Source organism: Ovis aries, chromosome 22, assembly GCF_016772045.2.
Source record: "Ovis aries strain OAR_USU_Benz2616 breed Rambouillet chromosome 22, ARS-UI_Ramb_v3.0, whole genome shotgun sequence".
NCBI classification, from domain to species: Eukaryota; Metazoa; Chordata; class Mammalia; order Artiodactyla; family Bovidae; genus Ovis; species Ovis aries.
In genome coordinates, this window is record NC_056075.1 from 46280976 (window position 1) to 46304919 (window position 23944).

At 48.1% G+C, this 23944-nt stretch overlaps 1 protein-coding gene across 2 annotated transcripts in view; it reads left to right on the forward strand.

The window, feature by feature from the left end:
• DOCK1 (dedicator of cytokinesis 1) overlaps window positions 1–23944 on the forward strand; it is a 569019-nt gene that overhangs the window by 419350 nt on the left and 125725 nt on the right. For both annotated transcript variants that reach the window (XM_015103500.3, XM_042238527.1), the window contains exon 30: window positions 22634–22712. In XM_015103500.3, the coding sequence (XP_014958986.2) occupies window positions 22634–22712 (79 nt within the window). The remainder of the gene's footprint in view (window positions 1–22633; window positions 22713–23944) is intronic.

Sequence of the window (23944 nt, forward strand, 5' to 3'; positions counted from 1 at the left end):
GCAAAAAGTCAGAATAGCACAACACAGATATTATATGAATCCTGAGCGTCCCAGTGTTCATAAATCAAGTTTTATCCGCACACAGCCACAATCATTTGGTTTTTGCCCCAACAGTAAAGTCGATCAGTTACAACAGAGACCAGATGGCCGGCAAAGCCTAACTTATTTACTATCTGGCCTTTTATAGAAAACGTTTGCCACTCTCTGGAATAAACTGTCTGGTATGGAAAGTGAGGTCCGCTTGTGTCTGAGAATAAGTCAGCACCTAGCAGGTCGGCTGCCCCCTCCTCCTGTTTCAATTTGATGTTCGTAGATCTTGTTCTGAACATCGTAAAGATGTTTTTCGTCTCAATGCAGAAAAGCAATTAGATGTGTCGCAGTCGTGAATTTGCGATGCTGCTTCACACAGCGGGCAAGTGGGATGGCTCAGCCTGCAGGAGATACACAGTGTTTCTCCTCGCTCATGCCCTGGACTCTTCAAAAGGCTCCACCCCCTTCTCTGAGGACCTTCCCCAGTTCCCTCCCACCCTCGGCTGCCTTTTAGAGTAACCTGCCCATCCTCTGGGGCAGGGGCGTGGGGAGCAGAAGGCTCGGTGGAGTTGGGGCCCTGGATGAGGGCTTCCCCTTGGGTCCTTCACAACCTGTGTCACAAGTTCTGGGTGCCCAGATGTCATCACCCCCTTCAGAGCCCCAGGAATCTTAAGGATAATCTAGCCCGATACGGGCACGTATAGAGGGTGCGTTCAGTCACCCCGTGGTACAGCATCCCGCCTCCTCTCCCCGTCCCTCCTCTCTCGACTCGTCCACGCTCTCCTGTAAAGTGGAGAATGAGGGCATCTGCACCCGCTGCGCCGTAACCGGGAGTTCTCTGGCTCCCTCCAGTTTACCCCAGCCCCCACCAAGCGCGGCGCCCCCAGCTGCACCCAGCACCAGACTGCGTGGCTGCTTCATGACGCGTGCAAACTAACGTTTCCTAGGAAAGCTGGAGACGTTACCTTCCCCACCTCTAGGCGGGTTTGACGCTGTTCTCAAGACTCTGCCCCAGCGTGCATTCTTGCTCCATGCCTCTCAGGACATCCGCTTTCATCAGGGCTGCCTCGCCCTTGGATGCTTCTGGACCTTGAGCCAAGTGCATGGATTTCCTTTAAGCCAGTTGTAGAAAAGTTTTGAGAAAGACTTTGTGCTCTTTAAGACCCAGGTTCGATCCCTGGGTTGGGAAGGTCCCCTGGAGAAGGAAATGGCAACCCACTCCAGTGTTCTTGCTCGGAGAATCCCGTGGACAGAGGAGCCTGGCGGGCTACAGGCCAGGGGGTCGCAGAGAGTCAGACCCGACTGAGTGACTAACACGTGACATGGCGTGAGAGAAGGCAGGCAGGCTGTAGAAACTACAGTTTCCCTGTGTGTCTCCTAAAGGTCAATGGTAAGTTCTGTATAGAGGGGGCCTCCGTGGTAAGGCCGGGCAGCTCCGCCCACCTGTGGGGTGCCTCCTGCGTGGGGTGCCTCCATCCAGGCACCAGCCCCCACCTTCTCCACACCTGGGGCGGGGAGAAGGATGGGCAGTCACTTGGCTTCTCGGCTCCGCACCTCCTATCCGGGGACCTGGGCTGATCTCATGGTTCCCACTGTGCCCTGTAGAGGGCATCTGAGTGTACAGATGCATCCTGGCCCACCAGGCGCGGGCAAGAGCTGCTTGTCAGTGTCAGCTCCCTTGTCCCTGCGTGGGATGAGCAAGCTCCCGCTTTTCTCCAACTGTGCGTCTCGGTGTCTTCCCCGGTGTCTAGGCTTTCTCTCACTGCTGGCTGGTGTCAAGTCAACATGGAGTAATCCTCTGTGCATCTGAGTCTTGGGCCATCGCCCCAGGGTGAGGGGCCACAGCAGAGGTTAAAAGAACTGCTGCAGGGAGCGTGCTGGTTCTTCTTTATTAAAATATACATATATATATTTATTTGTTTTTATTTATTTATTTGGCTGCGCTGGATCTTAGCTATAGCACACAGGATCTTTAGTTGGGGCATGTGGGATCTAGTTCCCCGACCTGGGATCGAACCTGGGTCCCCTGCATTGCAAGTGCGGAGTCTTAGCCTCTGGGTCCCCAGACAAGTCCCTGATGCTGGTTGTTGGTTGTTGAGGAGGTGCCAAGGGGAGGTGCCCGGGTCCTTCAGCTCTCCCCAGCTTCACTATGTGCTGTCACTGGGTCAGGAGACAGAGACGTTCCCCAGGCCCTCGGGAAGAAGTGTGTTGTAGGTGTTGACTCAGAGCGTGGTGTGGGAAGAGGAGTTTGCTTCTGACGCCTTGAACCCCTGGATCCGAAATGACAGAGGTGGGCTGAGCAGAAATAACCCATCCAGATTCAGTTGACAACCTAGCACCCGGTGCCTCTCCTGGGAGACAGGAAGCAGCCTTCGCTGTCATTCTTTGTCATCTCAGGCGGGGCATTAATTGGGCATTTGTTAACATAGTGTGTCAATATTAGAATTCAGAAGCGACTAGAAAGTTGATTTCCTAGGGGGCAGCTGGAGAAGACAGCTCTGTGTGGCCCGCACTGAGGTTCCAGGGCAGGACTGGGGACCCCTATGTGTCACCTCTCCGTCAGCATCCTCTCTAAGCCCGTTTTACAGATATGGAAGCTGAAGTCCAGTCCCGAACTCTGTAAGGGGGCAAGCAAGCATTAGTCACTCAGTTGTCCATGGAATTCTCCAGGCAGGAATACTGGAGTGGGTTGACGTTCCCTTCTCCAGGGGATCTTCCCAACCCAGGGCAGGGGTCGAACCTGGGCCTCCTGTATTGCAGGCACATTCTCTACTGTCTGAACCACCAGGGAAGCCCAAGCAGATAAACATGCCTTACAAGCAAGCATTCTGTAAGAACGGGACAGAGCTGTACAATTGGGAACTGACCAAAGGCAAGTTCTAGGTTCCCTTTTTATTTTTTTTAAATAGATACCATCAATTTTTCATCATTAAAACTGGATAAAAGGTAGCTATTTAGCACTTCACTACCAAGTTTTAGTGAAAGAAAGCTTCAGGTCCAAGCCTTCCACACACAGATATTCATGAAACACTTTTACCAACAATCAGGGCATACAGTCTGCTCTGAGACTTCAGGAAGCACCACTTGTCTGTCATTTCAGGGGTTGAGAGAATCATCTGGAGGCAAGATTGATAGCAACTTATAGTCACCATCAGGAACCAGAGTCCTCCAAACCAGTGCCCTGAGACCAGAGCAGAAGCTCAAGGTTTGGGTCTCATGTCTCAGTACCAGGCACCTTGGAACCAGGCACCGTATTCACACAGGAGCGGGCAGAGTCCTTACAGTATTGTAGCTCATCCACTTACCTTGCATAGCCTCGAGTTCCATCAGGATAGGCCATTTCTGTTTCCTATTCATTAAGCAGGCACACATTTCACAAAAGAAAACTATTATGAATAATTATTATGCTCATGGGGTTTCCCAAGTGGCTCAGTGGTAACATAATCTGCCTGCCAGTGCAGGAGACACAGGAGACACAAGATACATGGGTTTGATCCCTGGGTCGGGAAGATCCTCTGGAGGAGGCAATGGCAACCCGCTCTAGCATTCTTGCCTGGAGAATCCTGTGGACAGAGGAGCCTGGGGGGCTACAGTCCGTGGGGCTGCAGAGAGCTGGGCACGACTGAGTGACTGAGCATGCACACGATGCTAGAATTTCTGCTTTTGATCAAGGTGAGGCTTAGCCCATGCCGTTGTCTGGAACGGGTTTTCTGGTTAAAGGCTGGTAACCAACTGTCTACAGTAGCAGTTGAATATATCACTTCAACCAGCACTCTCTGTTGAAGTCCTTGAGAGTAATTTTCAGACCTCCCAACACTCACCGTGAGCTTACTGTAGTCCAGCCACTGTTCTAGGGTTCTAGGCACTGTCCATGTTTTGGATCTTTTCACCTTTACCACGTAGCAGGTTGATACTCGTTTGTATCCATTTCACGGACAAGGAATCAGCTCAAGGTTTGCACAGTCTGGATTTCATCTCAGTCCATTTATACCTGGAGTCTCTGCTCTAACCCCTGTGCTCACCTACCTCCTGGCACCAACTGAGGCTCAACTCCCAGTCTTCCTATCTCATGTCAAGACTTTTGATGAGAAGGATGCTCAAGGTTGCTTGATGACTGTAGTTGAGGGTGTGGAGGTGCTCACTGTTCTGTCCAGGAAAGAATAAACAATAGAAAGAATAAACATATCAAATGGTCTTGGTGGTAAAAGGTAAACAGATTTTAACTAGAAAGTAGGGAAGGATTAATTAGTTTACAGAGGGAATGGAGTAGAAACTGTTGTTAGAGATCAGAGAAGGTAATTATATCTTTTCTCCTTGAATATCATTTGTTTACATAACAAGCCATATTTTCAGCTTTGTGAGCTCTGTCTTCCTTGTTTGTAACTTGTAATTGAACGGGCCTGGCTCTTGGCCAGTAGAACTTTATTTACATACACGGGCAGAGGGATGGACTTGACCCCTGAGCTGTAGCTTGCTGCCCTCTGAGATTGGATATTGAATGATTTCATATTTCCTTGCTTAGGGTTATGACACGGGTGTGGGGAATTCCAGTCCCATACTTGATGCTCAGGGCCATGCTATTCTCGCCAGAAAGAAAGCCTCATCTTTTTAGGATAAGCCAGAGGAATTATGTTAATATGAACAGCTGTTTAGGTGATTTTATGGACTGTTTGGGGAGGAAAGTCATCATTCAGTTCTTGAGCTCTTACGTTCTGGGTTGCTACACGAATCCAGGGAACAAATGAGCTTGGAATCAGACAACATCCTGGGCTTAGAATAAGGTCACGCCTGTTAATGAAAGTGTCACTCGGTGGATTGCAGAGAAAGGAATCCTGAAAGAGCCACTTCATTCTTGCAAGACCTGGTTCAGGTTGGTTTTTCGTGCTTTCGAGCTTCCAACCGCCCCTTCTCTAAGCTGAGTCTTTCTTCTTGTCACTAATACTCAGAACAGCAGGAGGGCCAACAGAGGAAAGAGTTCTAAGATGACTGTCTCCCCCACCCCCTGTCTCTCTCTCTGGGGCTTACAGAAGAATAAAAGTGGAAGTGGGATTCAGAAAAATCAGTCTGGGGTCGAGGTCTGTGGTCGTCAGTGAGGGTCCTTGGGAAGCTCCTGCTGGAGTGCGGATGGGCGTCTGAACTGATACACAATCATCATGCGATTGTGTTGCACCACCTGGAAAGGGGGGATTTTTGCAAATATAATAATTAATTGATCTTAAGTTCGGGAGATTATCCAGGCAGGCCTCATGTCATCCCCGGAGCCTGGGAAAAGGAGAGGATTTTCTCTGGCTCATGGCAGAAGGAAGGGAGGGTGTGAAGCATCAGAAGAACTTGATGATGGATTCGGTGAGAAGGAATGCAGGTGGCCCATAGGGTCAGAGAGGGGCCCCGACTGGCAGCAGGAGAGCGAGACCTCAGACCTACAACTGCGGAGAACTGGCTTCTGCCCGGATGAGCCTGGAAGTCCAGAACCTCCATATCAGAACTCACCTTGGCCAACTCCTGGACCAAGGCCTGCTGAGACCTCAAACAGAAGACCCGACTTAGCCCACAGGGAGTTCTGACCCCTGGCACTGTGAGATAATGGCTGTGGAAGCCGCTGCATCTGCAGTGATTTGTTCCACACCAGCACATACTCTTCGAAGAGGGCAGCCCTCCCCAGGGCACGTGACCTTCATGTGATGCCCGCCTGGGTGGGAGCAGGGGCGAGCTGCAGCCCTGGGCTGGTGCACTGGCCTGCGGCACTGTTAGCCTCAAAACCAGAGGGCAAACCTCACCAGGCCACTCTTTCCATCTTGGGAAGCTAGAAAGTTCCCTCCATTCAGCGTCAGTGATGGGGATTCTGAGCCCCAGTAAAATCAAAGAGCGAAATTACAGAATATTCTGCTTTTCTCTGAGCTTCAACACCAGCTGAGCTTTCATGAACACTGGTCTTCTGAACTCTCCTCTGCTCACTGCATGCTAAGGAGATCCTTCAGAATCTCCTTGGACATAAATAGCAGAGAAGAGGGCAGAGGCCATCATCTTTTCTGTTTATATTAATTAACTAATCTTGGCTGTGCTTGTTCTTCATCGCTGCACGTGGGTGTTCTCTAGTTGCAGGGGCTACACTCTACTCGCCATACACGGGCTTCTTGTCGCGATGGCCTCTCTGGATGTGGAGGGAAGTCTCTAGGCGGGCAAGTAGCTGTGGCTTGTGGGCTCAGTAGTTGTGATGCAAGGGCTTAGTTATTCCGCAGCCGGTGTGAGCTCAGTTCCCAGACTAGGGATAGGACCCGTGTCTCCTGCACTGGCAGGCAGATTCTTAATCACTGGACCACCAGGGAAGCCCCATCTTTTGTATCTTTATCATCCTCTAGATAACACGTGCCAGTTATTGAGTAGGTGGTAGGACCCAGGGGCTTCCCAGGTGGTGCCGTGGTAAAGAATCCACCTGCCAGTGCAGGAGACGTGGGTTCCATCCATGGGTTGGAAAGATCCCTGGAGAAGGAGATGGCAACCATTCCAGTATACTTGCCTGGAAAAATCCCCTGGACAGAGGAGTCTGGCAGGCTACAGTTCATAGGGTTGCAAAGAGTCGGACATGACTATGTGCCTGAGCAGGCATGCACACAGTAAGACCCAGGTCATTTGCAAACACTGAGCCGTTTAAGTCCCCCATCCACAGACCTCAAAGAAAAGAAATTCAGAGATGTTCGTTCACTTGCCCAAGGTTGCGCAGCCTGAGGGATGGGGCGTGATTCAGCACAGAGTGCTCCCAGGGGTACCCCACATACGAGGCCCACCAGCCCAGTGAGAGGGAGACTAAACAAACCAGGAGTAGAAGTAGCTGAGCACCAGCGAGGATGTGGAAATGCAGCCGTGTCAGCAGCTGCCAGGCGGCTCTTCCGGGCACTCATGTAAGCACCTCGCCCCTTGAATGGACAGAAAACCTCGCCCCAGTGTTTAGCCTTTGGCAAATGAGCCTAAAACAAATTATATTCGTTTGCTAAATGACGACAGTGTCTGTTAGCAAGTCTTGAAAATGAATCGGAATAAACTCTAGGCGTAGCTAGTACATTCTGAGCATGAAATAGCTGGAAAGAATCACCCTCTTTGGGTTAACTATCTTAGTTTCTCTTAAGAATTTCAGCCCTGAACCCTGCAGCTGGCTCACAGCCTCTGACCGCTTCCTGTTTTCCTGGGCTTCCTACATGGATTCAGTTACACTGTGTTTTATATGCGATGCTTTGCCAACTGCCATAGGGAGCAAAGCTTCAGGGGGCTCTCAGGGGACTGGAGTGGTTATCCTGTCAAGTGAGAAAGGACTCGCGCAGGTCCTAAATGGCTCTGGTGGACGGTGTGGTCATTACCAGGCCATTGTGGTTGTTTCTATTTGTTTATATTCATGCTTTTCCTAAATGCCCCACCTGGTTCTTGGGGGAGTAAAGGTCAGAAGTTTTTATTCCCAAGTTGTTTCTGTTCATTCGTTTGTTTATTTGTGTTTGTTTGTTTTGTTTTTAAATCGTGATCCTGAGTCATACAGATGTTGGGGTTATGGACAGAGAAGTCATGATTCCTGCTGCTGGAGTTTCTAGAAATACCCTGTTCTCTTTCCTTTCCCAGTGTTTTTTGTTTTGTTTTGTTTTTAAATTGATGTAAAATATGTATTGGGCTTCCCTGGTGGCTCAAGAATCCACCTGCAATGTGGGAGACCTGGGTTCAATCCCTGGGTTGGGAAGATCCCCTGGAGAAGGGAACGGCTATCCACTCCAGTATTCTGGCCTGGAGAATTCCATGGACTGTATAGTCCATGGTGTCACAAAGAGTCGGACACAACTGAGCGACTTCCACTTTAAAATCTATATAGCATCAATTCAGTTCAGTTCAGTCACTCAGTCGTGTCCGACTCTTTATGACCTCATGGACTGCAGCACGCCAGGCCTCCCTGTCCATCACCAACTCCTGGAATTTACCCAAACCCAGGTCCATTGAGTCAGTGATGCCATCCAGCCATCTCATCCTCTGTCGTCCCCTTCTCCACCTGCCCTCAATCTTTCCCAGCATCAGGGTCTTTTCTAATGAGTCAGCTCTTTGCATCAGGTGGCCAAAGTATTGGAGTTTCAGCTTCAACATCAGTCCTACCAATGAACACCCAGGACTGATCTCCTTTGGGATGGACTGGTTGGATCTCCTTCAGTCCAAGGGACTCTCAAGAGTTTTCTCCAACACCACGGCTCAAAAGCATCAATTCTTCGGTGCTCAGCTTTCTTTATAGTCCAACTCTCACATCCATACATGACTACAGGAAAAACCATAGTCTTGACTAGACGGACCTTTGTCGGCAAAGTAATGTCTCTGCTTTTTAATATGCTATCTAGGTTGGTCATAACTTTCCTTCCAAGGAGTAAATGTCTTTTAATTTCATGGCTGCAGTCACCATCTTCAGTGATTTGGAGCCCAGAAAAATAAAGTCTGACACTGTTTCTACTGTTTCTCCCTCTATTTGCCATGAAGTGATGGGACTGGATGCCATGATCTTAGTTTTCTGAATGTTGAGTTTTAAGCTAGCTTTTTCACTCTGCTCTTCCACTTTCATCAAGAGGCTCTTTAATTCTTCTTCACTTTCTGCCATAAGGATGGTGTCATCTGCATATCTGAGGTTATTAATATTTCTCCCAGCAATCTTGATTCCAGCTTGTGCTTCCTCCAGCCCAGCATTTCTCATGACGTACTCTGCATATAAGTTAAATAAGCTGGATGACAATATACAGCCTTGACGTACTCCTTTTCCTATTTGGAACCAGTCTGTTATTCCATGTCCAGTTCTAATTTGCCATTTTAATCATGCAGACGTGTACAGTTTTCATTAATTCTATTCACCGTGTTTTGCAGCCATCACCACTCTTTATTCCCAAAGTGTTTCCTCACTAAGGAGAGCCTCTTGAGTCCTCATTTCTACCCCTCACTCCCCGCTCCCACACACGAGGAACTCAGAAAATACTTCTGTGACAGTTGCACACTCTTACACCCTAGAAAGCCGATCTTCCGGGGCAGTCGGCACCCATGCCCAAGGGACAGGTCAGCGGTCACCCTTCCCTCCTGCTTCCTCTGCCCCAGCCTCCCTACTGGGGCTGTCCTGATGCTGGAGCTAGTAATCCCAGGAACAACGGGAGGATCCTGGGAGGGGAGGCAGGAGGCCTCTCGGATGTTTGCTGGGGTGCTCATGGCGGGGCTCTCTGGGGTCAACCAAGATCCTTGCTTATTCGCCATGGCGGATTCTAGAGTGAGGATGTGACTGTCCCTTGCCTGGCCCCTCCGCCTGTAGAGATGTTTCTTTCCTGATGTGTCTGTGTTGGGGATTTTCCCTCTTTATGCAGGATGCCCATAAATCACTCACCACTTATTGTGTGAGTTTGTATGAGATTAATAGGTGAGGCGGGCAGGATTGGCGATGAAGAGGACAGTACGATGAAGGCGATGCTGGAGAGTAGAGGAAGAGGGAGCCTGTACATTCTGAAAACTTGACCCTGAAATGAGTTTGTTAGCTGACATGCTTGGTTTCCCAGAGGTACAAATGGAGGGAACCTACTGACTTTGGTTTCCAAATCACTTTTCTCCCAACTCTTGGTAACACCACTTCCTGGTGTAAAGAGGGAAGCTGTTTTCTCTAAGCTTTGGAGGGGGCTTTTTAACACCTTTTTATCAACAACTTTTATTTTCTGATGTCAAGAAACAGACATGAGCCCTGGCTCCCTCCTGAAATAGGTGAAGAAACCTCCAAAACCCTGCATGAAGAACAGGTCAGAACTGAAGCCCAGCTTTTCGGGACTTGGCAAAACTTTCCATTAAGGGCCAGGTACCTCTGCAGGCACCACTGCGCAACTCTGTGTTCGTCATGGGAAGACAGCCATGGGCAGTTTCTCGATGAATGGACATGGTTGTGTTCTGATAAAACTTTATTTATGCCACCTCACACCCATTAGAATGGCTGCTATCCAAAACAAGCAAGCAAACAAACAACAACAAAAAAAAGCCCTCAAGTGTTGGCAAAGGTGTGTAGAAATTGGAACCTTGCATTGCTGGCCGGCATGTAAGATGGCACAACTGCTGTGGAAAACAGTTTGGCAGTTGCTCAAAAAGGTAAAAATAGAATTGGCATGTGACCCAGCAATTCCATTTATGGGTGTAGACCCCAAAGAATTGAACGCAGGGACTTGAAGAGATATTTGTTCAACCATGTTTATAGCAGCACTATTCCAGGTGGCCAAAAGGGGAAAGCCACCCACGTGTCCATTCATGGACGATGGATGAATGCAATCATCCAATAAATACAATGTGTCATTATCCATGCAAGTGAATACCGTCCAGCCTTTAATAGGAAGGGCATTCCGACACGTGCTGCAGCACGGATGGACCTTCAGGACACGATGCTGAGGGAAGTAAGCCCGACGTGGAATGACACACACTGTATGATTCAGCTTGAATGAGGTCCTTAGAGCAGTCCCATTCGTAGAGACAGAGAGGAGAAGAGTGGCTGCCAGCGGGCGGGCGCTGGAGGGAGTAGAGTGGCTGTTTGATGGGGACAGAGTTCCCGTTTCGTGAAGAGTTCTGCGGATGGGTGGCCGTGATGGTTGCCCCACCGTGTGAATGCACTAAGTGCCCCTGAGCTATACATACACTTAGAAATGGGTAAGGCAGTAAATTCTGTGTTACGTGATCTTCACCACACGTTTTTTTCAGAAGGCTTTATTAAAATAAGAAATAAAAAAACTTTTCAAAATTAAGCCAGGGGTTGTGGTATGGGGACTGTTCTGTGAAGGATGGGGACTGTGCTGTGAAGGATGGAGAGCTGGTTGTAGACAGTGTGGGGAGAAACCAGGTGAGCTTGGTGAGAAGCAGCTGGAGGAGGCTGCCTGTCCCACTTACTCCGTCCATGGAGAGACGTGTGTATGTATATTAGTCAGAACAGTAATCGTTGCCACTCACAAGGCAGCTGCTACATCACAGACCCGGAGCCCTCAGAAGAGCCTTGTGATGGACTTTCCCGGCAGTCCAGTGGTTCAGACTCTGCCCTTCTGACGCAGGGGTTGAGGGTTCAATCCGTAACTGGGGAACTAAGATCCCACAAGCCTCGTGTTGTGGCCAAAAATAAATAAACAAAAAATAAATTATTGTTGTTGTTTAGTCACTAAGTCATACCAACTCTTTGCGACCCCATGGACTGCAGCCCGCCAGACTCTGTTCATGGTATTCTGCAGGCAAGAATACTGTAGTGGGCTGCCATTTGCTTCTCCAGGGGATCTTCCCGACTCAGGGATTGAACCCACATTACCTGCATTAGCAGGTCGATTCTTTACCACAGAGTCATCAGTTCAGATCAGTTCAGTTCAGTTCGGTTGCTCAGTCGTGTCCGACTCTTTGCGACCCCATGAATCGCAGCACACCAGGACTCCCTGTCCATCACCAACTCCCGGAGTTCACTCAGACTCAATGTCCATCGAGTCAGTGATGCCATCCAGTCATCTCATCCTCTGTCGTCCCCTTCTCCTCCTACCCCCAATCCCACCCAGCATCAAAGTCTTTTCCAATGAGTCAACTCTTCACATGAGGTGGCCAAAGTACTGGAGTTTCAGCTTTAGCGTCATTCCTTCCAAAGAAATCCCAGGGCTGATCCCCTTCAGAATGGACTGGTTGGATCTCTTTGCAGTCCAAGGGACTCTCAAGAGTCTTCTCCAACACCACAGTTCAAAAGCATCAATTCTTCGGCACTCAGCCTTCTTCACAGTCCAACTCTCACATCCATACATGACTAACCACAGGAAAAACCATAGTCTTGACTAGATGGACCTTTGTTGGCACCTTTGTTGGCAAAATAATGTCTTTGCTTTTCAACATGCTATCCAGGTTGGTCATAACTGTTTCTTTCCAGGCGTCTTTTAATTTCATGGCTGCACCCATCATCTGCAGTGATTTTGGAGCCCAGAAAAATAAAGTCTGATGCTGTTTCCATTATTTCCCCGTCTATTTCCCATGAAGTGATGGGACTGGATGCCATGATCTTCGTTTTCTGAATGTTGAGCTTTAAGCCAACTTTTTCACTCTCCTCTTTCACTTTGATCAAGAGGCTTTTTAGTTCCTCTTTGCTTTCTGCCATAAGGGTGGTGTCATCTGCCTATCTGAGGTTATTGATATTTCTCCCGGCAAGCTAGATTCCAGCTTGTGTTTCTTCCAGCCCAGCGTTTCTCATGATATACTCTGCATATAAGTTAAATAAGCTGGGTAACAATATACAGCCTTGACGTACTCCTTTTCCTATCTGGAACCAGTCTGTTGTTCCATGTCCAGTTCTAACTGTTGCTTCCTGACCTGCATACAGGTTTCTCAAGAGGCAGGTCAGGTGGTCTGGTATTCCCATCTCTTTCAGAATTTTCCACAGTTTATTGTGATCCACATAGTCAAAGGCTTTGGCACAGTCAATAAAGCAGAAATAGATGCTTTTCTGGAACTCTCTTGCCTTTTCGATGATCCAGCAGATGTTGGCAATTTGATCTCTGGTTCCTCTGCCTTTTCTAAAACCAGCTTGAACATCAGGGAGTTCACTGGTTCATGTATTGCTGAAGCCTGGCCTGGAGAATTTTGAAGGGAGTCATCGGGGAAGCCCAAATAAATAAATATCAGCGGTTAACAGTTTCTAAATGTAGAAAATAAATAAATTTATTTATAAAAAAAAAGCCTGTGCTGCTGCTGCTAAGTCGCTTCAGTGGTGTCCGACTCTGTGCGACCCCATAGACGGCAGCCCACCAGGCTCCCCCGTCCCTGGGATTCTCCAGGCAAGAACACTGGAGTGGGTTGCCACTTCCTTCTCCAATGCATGAAAGTGGAAAGTAAAAGAGAAGTTGCTCAGTCATGTCTGACTCTTAGTTACCCCATGGACTGCAGCCCACTAGGCTCCTTCATCCATGGGATTTTCCAGGCAAGAGTACTGGAGTGGGGTGCCATTGCCTCCTCTGAAAAGCCCATGAGATCTGTGTTAATACCCCGTCTTCCAGGGAGCAACCCACCCCAAGCATCCAGACCATCAGGAAGGGGGTGCTTCCTGAGTGTTAATGGGCACTTTGGAGCAGGGTGAGCTCTGAGGCCATGCTGACCCCTGAACTCTCTCAGGCAGGCACTTATATTGCTCAGACAAGTTAGAAAAAGAATTTGACAAGAGAATGTGTTTCAAGCCCTTGCCGTAAACTGCCTTAAATGTTAAGGCTTTTAAACCTGGGGAAAATTAACTTAGAAAACATTCTTGAAATAATAGGGGCCGATATGAAAAGGCTACATCCTCTAGGAGTCAACAGTATGCCATCCTGGAAAAGCCAGGATGAAGCAGTAAAGATCAGTGCCTCCCAGGGGCTCAACGGGAGAGAGAGGTGAGCTGGCCAAGCACGGAGGGTCTTTAGGGCAGTGACTCTGTTCCGTATGATTCTGTCGTGGGGCCGGGTGTCACTGCATGTTTGTCCAAAGCCGTACAACGTACAACCCCAAGAGTGAGCCCTAACGAGACTCTGCACTTTGGGTGACGATGATGAATTACTGTGAGTCCAACAGTTTATAACGTGGGCACCGCCCTGGTGCGGGATGTCGGTCATGGGGGACCCAGTGGAGTGGGGAACTCTGTAGATTTCATTCAGTTTTGCTGTGAGCCTAAAGCTGCTCTTAGAAATAGTCTGTCTAAAAATAACAACAACAATAATAATAATGTGGGAGGGGGTACGAAGTTGGGGAGAAATGAGTCAACCATGCGCAGACGGTAATAGTCGATGAAGCTGAGTGAAGAGTACATGGGTCTCTTTTGCTGTCTACTTTTTAAAAGATATTTATTTGTTTATGTATTTGTCCTAGTTGGAGAAGAGAAAGGCTACCCACTCCAGTATTCTGGCCTGGAGAATTCCATGGACTGTATAGTCCATGGGGTCGCAAAGAGTTGGACATGACTGAGCAACTTTCACAGGGGCCGGATGTCCTGAAAGTGGACACACCCACCACAGCCCTCCGCTTCCTCCCCCACTGGACCACCCTCCTCACTTTCTGCTGCTTGGGCATCTTCTCAACACCTTGCATGTTCCACATAATGTTGCTACTTCACAGACATCATGGTGTTTGATGCCACAAGTCTTGGGAGGTACGAATTACCACACAGGATCTTTGATCTTCACTGCAGCGTGCAGTAGGTATCTTTTTAGTTTCAGCACGTGGGATATTCAGTCATGGCCTGCAAAACTCTTCATTTCAGCACGTGGGATCTAGTTCTCTGACCGGGGATCAAACCCGGGCCACCTGCATTAGGAGTTTGGATTCTTAGCCACTGGACCATCAGAGAAGTCCTTGGCTGTCTACTTTTGTATCTGCTGGAAATTTCCCTCCATGCAGTGTAAAAGGAACACAGGTAGTTGCAGGGTTGTACTCGTATCATGCTGACCACGGTGGTTAACCTTCCTAAGGAAGGCAGTACATGATTGTGACCGATTGTGACCTTGTTCTAAGCCCACTGGGAGCATGCTTTCTGCATCTCTGAGCTTTTATTTCCTGGTTTATAAAATGTCAGGTAATTCGTACCTCACAAGACTTGTGGCATCAAACACCATGATGTCTGTGAAGTAGCAACACTGTGTGGAGCATGCAAGGTGTTGAGAAGATGCTCAAGCAGCAGAAAGTGAGTGGGGTGGTCCAGTGGGAGAGGAAGCGGAGGGCTGTGGTGGGTGTGGCCACTTTCAGGACGTCTAGCCCTCAGCCCGCAGTGGTTTATGGGCAACAGGCACTGTTTTGGTGGGGACTTAGAGAACACATATCGGGAGCACCAGTGCATTGAGCGTGTCAGACAAGCTGACCCGGACCCACTGATTTCTGCTCCAGGACACCCCCTCTCCCTCAGCAGGGATGAGACGTTAGGGGGTGCTCCCTGGGGATTCTATGATGCCGGGCCTCGTAGACGGAGCCCGCGTCTCCCAGGGCTGGCCAAGCAGAAAGGTGCAGAGCGAGTTGCAGTTAAGAGTCTAATGGATACTGTGGGCTTATTGATTAGGAAAAGAAACGAAGCAAATCTCTGGCATTCAAGGGTGGTTAACCCTTCGGCTTTTCTGGCCCGGTCCCCACTGTAAAGTCTTCAGGAGCCCCATCACCCGCTGCCCAAGGTGCAAACTCTGTACCCTGGCGTCTACAACCTCTCACAGCCCCCACCGACACTTCCAGCCTCCTTCCCAGAAAGTTCTCCTGACACCAGTCTCCACACTGTTTCCCAAGCCACAAAGACTGCAGGCGCCCCTCACCCAAGCCTTCTACTTCCTGCGCATCGCTACCCATCAGGACGCTCCAGGGTCTTTCCTGGAACTCAGTTCTCTGTGCTCACGTGGTCTTCGTTCTCTGCCCAAGATCCCACCAGAGGCAGCAACTGATGCTGTTTCGCCACTGACCTGGCACCCAGATGTTTGTGGGAGGTGCCAAGAGACTTGTTGGCTGGGGGCAGGCACCCGTCATGCGGGACTGAAGCCACAGTCTGCATCCCTTCCCTCGCTTCCCCCTAAGTGACCTCTCCTTCCCAGCGTTCCTGAGCGACGCGGAAGCCGCGCTCAGGCAGTTTTCCAGCTGCGACTCCTTGCCTCGGTGTTCTGCAGGGAGAGACGCTGTCACTTTGCATTTGCTGCCTTTTTTCCCAACCACTTCGGGCGAAACATTTTGTTAAAAGATGCAGTTTTTTCCCCCCTAGAGTGACTGTTGGGTGGGTGCCAGAGGTATTTAAGTGCCCTCGGATTGAACTGTACAATCTCATTATATAACTTACAGTCAGTTCAGAGGAGGAACAAGAGAAGCCCCACAGCTTCAGCCGTTGAGACGTGGGCTTCGCCTTGTGCCCAGGATTCTTGGGGCGTCTCGCCATAGATGCGTCCCCTTCTGCAGTAATGAGGTCCCTCTTCTTCCTGTTTTATTGACAGCAAACCCTGGGTAACAGAAACACAGAAATGCCTGCAGCCCTGTCATAATAAAGTCATTTTAGGGGCTGTAACTGTGCCAGGAGTTTCCAGGAGTTAAATTGGTGTCTGATTATGTTCTGCTTTCTGAGTTCCCTTCTTCTCAATTAATACACAGTTGTTTAGGACTGCGACTGTGATGGCTCCGGACACACTGCTTTCCAATAGGTAGTTTTGGGGGATGGTCTCCCATGGAGCTCAGGAGGGATCAGGACTCTTTTGTGTTGGGATGCAGAGGGGACGTGGGGGAGAGGCAGGGCCACTGGGGCATCCTCTGGGAAACGCCTGTGGTTGGAACGCTTGAACCTCAGCAGCTGCCTCCTTCTCAGAGCCTCTCCCCACCTCGCCCAGCCTTCTCCCCAACACATGCCAAAGTCAAGTCACAGGGCTTGCCTCCTCTTTCTAGCAGATGCTACTTAATGTTTTGTAAAGTGTCAGGGGAGGTCACAGTGCTCAAATGACTTTGAATCATGTGGCATACATCATCCTTACCTTTAATCTCAAAGTTAGAAAAACAACAAACAAACCAACCTAAGCACTTAGATTCAAAGTTCTAGGAAACTTAAAGGCTCATAGTTCAGTACTTTTATGTGTTGGTTGAAAATAGGAGAATCTTAAAAACCTGAGCAACTTTTGAAGGCCTGGTAACCAAATGTTTACATGGATGTAAGAGAGAGAGAGAGGTGGGTAGATAGATGGATATACAGGTGGATGGATGCATGGGTGGAGAGATAGGTATATGATAGTTAACAGAATCAGATTAAAACTGTAATTGAATATGTGTGTGTGTGTGTGTGTGGATGACATTTGACACCACTAGGAATTATAGCACAGCATTTTCTTTCCAGCAAATGAATGCTCACTGTAGTTAAATATCCAGGTGGAGGGAAGGAAGTCAAGGAAAACTTCCTGGGCCTTTTTGTTTCCTTGTTCATTTTTAATTGTATGAGCTTTGGGAATGAACGTTCTTGGTCTCTCAGGGTTTCTAGATTGTTTAAAAGGAGTGATGTTGTGGGGAGGCTGGTGAAGGTTGTGACTCTGACTTTCTGGGGACAGGAATCACTTACCAAGCAGAGTGAGATAAAGTTCTTTCCTTGGGGCCATTAACAAGACAATTTGCAGTCATTGCTTTGAATAATTTGAATATCTAGAGACTGTACACCCAGAACTTAGGGCTTCTGAATCTTTATAAGATTTGCCCCTGGCTCTCCCTACATTATTTATTTCTTGTGTTTGGTTTTTTACCTTTAAATTTTTTAGATTTTAAATAAAACCTTTCGTAGGTTCAAAATGATTGAAAAGAGCTCTGTGAAAGATGGGCTTGCCCTTTTTCTTAATCATTTTGATCCTGTGGGATAATATCCATGAAAGCATTTAGTTCTCACGCCATTAACTTCATTTTTTAGAAATGACTTTGCGCTCGTGGCTTGGCATGAGACAGGACTTGCTTGGCTCACATTCCCCCACCCCGTCTCTCTTTTCTGGCAGGGGAGCAGCAACACGCGTCTGCCCTGTGCCCTGCCCTCCTCTCGCCAAGTTCTCTGTCTCCTGCAAGTGTCTGACTCTCCTGTTCCTGAAAGCTGGGAACATTATAAAGAGCAGACATGAGCTCCGTTCCCTGGGTCCTGCTGCTCACGTATAGTAATGATGGATGGGGCGCATCAAAACCAACCCAGACGACCCCACGTTGTGCTTGTTGTGATTCAGGGCTGGTGTTCCCTTCCTGGGCTTCCCTGTGGCTCAGTGGTGAAGAATCCACCTGCCAATCCAGGAGACGCAGTTTTCATCCCTGGGTCGGGAAGATCCCCGGGCAAAGGAAATAGCCATCCTTTCTTCCTTTTTGCCTAGAAATCCCATGGACAGAGGAGCCTGGTGGGCTATGGTCCACAGGGTCGCAAAGAGCTGGACACGACGGAGTGAATAAACAACAGCAACAGGTTGCCACAAGGTGGCTTCTCTCTCCCCAGGAGAGCAGGCTGTGTATGCGTGTGTGTTTACCTGCAAGGAATTCCTGGACGTATCGCTGACTCTGAGACGTCTCTCAGTGCAGTCATAAATGAATGCATCCTTAGACCAGAACATTTCTGAATACACACAGAAGCCAGTGGTCCTCTCAGATGCTTTGGGGCATCCTGATGTTTGCCTTTTACAAGGCAAGATTCCCTCTGCCCAGGAACTTACTCCGGAAGTGGAGGGAAGCGTGAGGGAACAATGCCCAGCCATTAAATGTCAATGCCTACTGCAAAATTTGGTTTTGAAGAACCTCTAAGAGCTGAACCCGCAGAGGAAAACCTCAGAATACAGGGAGAGTCAGGAGCTACCAGATATTTTGGTCTCCCTGAGCCTTCTTGAAATAGGAAGGAAGGGGGCAGGGCACAATTTTTAAAAGAATGACATAGCCCAAGGGCATAATATAAATTAATTAGAATCAAATGGGTCCAAGATGACAGACAAGTTAAACTTCAGCTGGACCTGGTTCCTCAATCAGCAAGCTGAGCAACACACCTAGGGGTGCCTTGACACTTCCAAGGCACTGTCAAAAGTCCAAAAATTAGGTGGTGGCCCAGTTCCTGAAAATTTTCACCCCTCCCCCAAAATAGTTGGCATAATCCTCCCACTTAATTGCCTATGAAATTACCCAGCCCATAAAAACTAAGCCCGCCACTTTCAAGGCCACCGCACTCACCCTCTGCGGTGGCCCACACTCTTGTCTCTGGAGTGTGTTTCTCTCTGAACAAATCTACTTCTTACCTATCACTTTTTCTCTCACTGAATTCTTTCTGTGATGAGACATCAGGAACCTGAGCTTCATTAGGTCCTGAAACCACATCTGTGACCTCAGTTGGAAGCCCGTGGGTTTTGGCTATATTTACGTTCCAGTCTGAAGTAAACAGTTTCACTCTGACGTGGGTCAGCCAGCTTATCCATGCATCATCCACCCATCCGTCCACCCATCCGTCTGTCCACCCACCTATATCCATCATTTCCTTCTTTTCCTGTGGCTAATACCTAGTGAACATCTGTGACGTGCCAGATGTCAATTAGGCATTGCAGCCAGGGGTGAATAAACAGGTCCATTCGGGAACAGGCTGGAGGGCTTTTCTGTCCTTGAGTGCAATGCCTGCGGTGCCCAGTGTGGACAGGGTCACCAGGGATGCAGAGCGGAGCCCACTTACAACCCCTTCCCCACCTCATGACCCCCCTCCTGACAGACAGGACTTGCTTGTCAGTTCCCTTGAGCCAGGCTGAAGCCCCTCACTCCAGACTAGTAGGCACCCTGCTCCTGCTGTGTGATCGCCTGGCTTAGCTGAGATATCTTTCATAATCACTGACTGAAAGCAGATTGTTCTGCAGAAGCTTCTAATGTGATTTTCGTATTTGTCTCCCTTAGCTTGATATGTATCAGAAATAACTCATGAATTACAACAGATAGAAAATATTCTTACCTAAAAGCCTCTGTGTATGTTTCTTTTTGCCTGGTTAGTTGACTTATCTTCAAGTGGACTTGGGGCATCGCTAAGATTTTAATTCCATCAAGTGTGAAACGTAGGATATAATGATGGTTCTGTAAAGGTGATGTGGCCTTTGATACCTGTAGCCTGAGTGGCTCGCCTTTGTCGACAGCATTGATGATGCTCTTGTTTGATCATCCCTTCAGTTTTGCCCTGATATGCCATGTTATTTGTTTCTTTGTCCTGGCTTTTTAAAAAATTTATGCAGAGTCTAAATTATAGAATCTCTCTCAGCACCGCTCTTTCTCAGCTGTCAGTTCATTAAAAAGTTTTTGTTCAGCTTTCATATTATTTCAGCGTGGCATCTTTTTTTTTTTTCCCCCAGTCATTTTGAGCAATATCTTTATTTAACTAGCTGAAATTGTTCCAGGGCTTAATTAGAAGTAGCATATTGCAACTCTTTGGGTGCTATCTTGAGGCACAATAATTAGCCCTGTAATAATAATGCACGTCTAAGTGAACTTGTTATTGTCATGGAGGGCTGGAGAGAGGGGCTTTCTGAAGCCTCGTAAAGGCCCTGGGGTACTCCAGTGAACAGCCAAGTTCTGAAGCCGAAGGAAAAGTTGAGCAGAAAAACAAAACGTTCAAGGCCATAAGCCTAGTGTTTTTGCATTGTGTGACACCCCCCCCCCGTGACAGGAAGTCATTTTACCCCACTGGCACTGGAGGCAGTCTTCAGGTTGCTGGGGTCAGTGCAGGGCACACCCACAGATGCTATCTGAGCACAGTTGCCAGGGGTCACCTGGGCCAGGGAGCGTTGTACTTCTGAGGGCTGAACATGATGTGGGCTGAGGCCCAAGACTGGGGGCTGGTTAGGGTTGCTAGGCGACCTGTCTATACACGCTTCCTTCGTGGCTCAGATGGCAAAGTCTGCCTGCAAAGCGGGAGACCGGGGTTCCATCCCTGGGTGGGGAGGATCCCCTGGAGAAGGGAATGGTAACCCACTCCGGTATTCTTGCCTGGAGGATTCCATAGACAGAGGAGCCTAGCAGGCTGTAGTCTGTGTGGTTGCAAAGAGTTGGACATGACTGAGCAATTAACAGTTTCACTTTTTTTTTCTATCTTGAATATAGTGGTTTTGTCCTGCTCCTCGATTAATTTATCAGGATCCTTCAATACCCTGTATTCAGCTCCCCCCACGGCCACCCCCACTCAATAAATTACAGCATTCATCAAGGAGAGCTGTTTTTCCAGTTTCCCTGGGCATTCTGTAATGGCAGAGTCCGGCCACCCTGTGGCCATGCTCCTGGTCCCAGACAAGCCAGCATCTCCATGCCCCTCTGTGAGTAGTCACTTACAATACCAGATCCGACTTTCTTGATTTTGTCCTAACATCCTCAGGGAAGGATCCTAGTAACTCTGGCTACGTTTTTCTTCAGCCACGAAGACAGCAAGCACCAGCACAGGCCGCTTGCCACACTTGTTTGGTCGTGGATCCCCTGATGGGTCTCTCAACGAAATGACGTCTGCACATCCTCTTTCTTGGAGCTTGTGCCAGAGAAATCTGCATGACAGCGAGTGTTGGGCAGGAGGTGGTGGTGGCAGGTGGTGATGGGGACCTCCTTAAAGCCCCAGGTGGCCCTGTCCTCTCCCTGTCCTGCCGAGCTAACTGGCCTTTAGTGGCTCTGGGACTGTCCAGGCTGGGGACCTTTTCCAGGCATGCATAGCTCAGGAGATCCTATTATCAGCGTCAGTTCCTAGTAAGGAACCTGGATTTCCCTTACACTCTGTGGCTGCTTCCTGCTGTCTAAATAGAGGGAGGATAATGAAGTTTATTATCTGTGACCTGATGCTCGCTGCTCTTGCATCCTACCTTTGTGCAGAGGGAGAAGGGTCATTTAAAAAGAAGGATGTGGACGAAGCTTTGTTGTAAACACTCTTCAGAACAATGAGACAAATCTACTGAACAAGCTTGTGAAAGGCTGAGCACTGAGTCACTTACATCCTTGAGTTGCATATTTCATCACGGAAAAGTAAAAGTCAGGGTATGGAAGGATGTGATATTTTGTTCTGCGTGCTCACAGTGGTACCGCATTGGTGAATGGATGTATTCAAATTCCTGCTGAAACTCTTGTCAAATGACTCTCATATCTACTACAGCTTTTTTTAAAAATTTATTTAAATTAGTAAACAGTGACTAAAGCTAGCATTTGGCAGACACATGATACTGAGGTCAGCCATACTTCTGAGCTTCCGTGATTTTTCACCTGTTGATAGAAAAGACATGTTGCTGCCGCATCAGTAAATTAAGGAAATGTTACACCCGTCGAGTCATCACCTTACAGCTGTCCAAGGCGGTAAGCCCTGAGGGCACCCAGGATGAGAAAGCACGGGACTCTGGCCCCAGAGAGCTGAGGTGTAGATCAAAGCAATGGTTTCCTTGATCCCAGACTCACATCTTCCTATCTATAGAAAAACCGATAAATTCCTTAAGTTGGGATAATCAAGTTTCCTTTAAGTAACAGTAATCTTCTGAAGTTCTGACTACTTGATCTTCATTGCAAAACTCCTGTGTATCCCAGCTCCTCCTTTACATCTTCTGAGCAGTCTCTCAGAGCAATGTGAGATGCTATGTTCCAGGCTTCAGTCCTCATTTTTTTCTGCCAAATGAAACATGATTCTCACCTTTTTCAGATTGTTCTGCATTTTCTTCCAGTCTACATACCAAGTCAATCCAAGCCAGATCGTGTGTAACAGCACTTTTGAATGCTTAACTTTAAAAAGCCAGCTAAGCAAAGACCAATTTTATAATACAACAATAATATATTGTGACTCGAGAATAAGATTTAATTTGCACCTCTTCTTTAAAAAAAAAAATAGGTTTTTTTTTTTAGTGATATTTTTCATATGTTACTTTCAGACTCTGTTATTTTGGTCTGTTTCTTTTCTTCTGCGTGTGCTAGTTTCCTTGATTAATTTGAAGAACATCTGCATATAATTCTCTGGGCTTTGCAGTGGCAAAACTTCGCAGCTTTTCACAGGACTTAGAGAGTTCCCTTGCCAGACAGTCTCAGATTGTAGCTAATTGAAATGCCAAACCTCCAAAGGTGCCAGAGCAGAAGTGTGTAATTATGTAATTTTCTCTTGATCTTTCAGAGTCTTCCTGCGAGCAATTAATCAGTATGCAGATATGCTGAACAAAAAATTTCTGGATCAAGCCAACTTTGAGCTGCAGGTGAGAAAAGGGGTAGACACAACCTTTGTTGGGAAATCATGTTAAAATAAATTGCTGGTCTGAGCCCATATCTTATATTTCTAATCCTAGAACTTAATCGGTTTCCCATTTAAGGTGTGGAAATGGAATTTACAATACGTGCTACTGGAACGCGAGGATTGAAAATGATGCCTTTGGGGTATTTGCTCAATTTAGCGAGGAAGGAGATGGAGCTGTTTCAGAGAGAAAGTCTTGAATCAGAGTGACAAGTTAGGGACTCTCTGAGCAGGGAGGCGGCCGCGTCTCAGTCGACCTGGCTGCCAAGATCGTCTCAGGCCATCCTAATGTGATGAGAATCAGCCCGGGAGGCACCGTGTGTCTGCATCACTGAGCCCAGCTTGCGCGTAGAACTCGATTTTCCCCTGATATATTCCCTGCCGGCTTTGTGCTGCCTGAAGTGGCCCTTCGCAGGCAAAAGATCCCAGCCCCTCAACAGCCCTTGGCTGTGGTGAGCTGATCCTCCCATCCAGGCCCTCCTCCTCCAGTGCTTCTGGATTGCGTGTGTATGCGTGGGCATGTGTGTGTGATTTAACTGATCAACTGATTTTTGCCTGTCGTGATTTCTTACTATGCATCTATTATTTGGGACTCTCATTTCCGCTGAATTTCAGGTATATTTCTGCTAATCATGTCATTATTTAGTTTCATGTTGTTACTATTTAGTTTCATTTACTAAAGTTTGCAAATCAAAGCATCTAGGTGCAAACAGGTTTTTAGTTTCCTGGGTAGGACTGTTCATGGAGAAAGAACCTGAACTACTTTAGGTACACCCAGAGGGTGGTCCTACTCAAACCTGGGTTCAGTTCCGTTCAGTCGCTCAGTCCTGTCCAACTCTTTGCGACCCCATGAATTGCAGCACACCAGGCCTCCCTGTCCATCACCAACTCCCAAAGTTCACTCAGACTCAAATCCATCGAGTCAGTGATGCCATCCAGCCATGTCATCCTCTGTCGTCCCCTTCTCCTCCTGCCCTCAATCCCTCCCAGCATCAGAGTCTTTTTCCAATGAGTCAACTCTTCGCATGAGGTGGCCAAAGTACTGGAGTTTCAGCTTTAGCATCATTCCTTCCAAAGAAATCCCAGGGCTGATCTCCTTCCGAATGGACTGGTTGGATCTCCTTGCAGTCCAAGGGACTCTCAAGAGTCTTCTCCAACACCACAGTTCAAAAGCATCAATTCTTCGGCGCTCAGCCT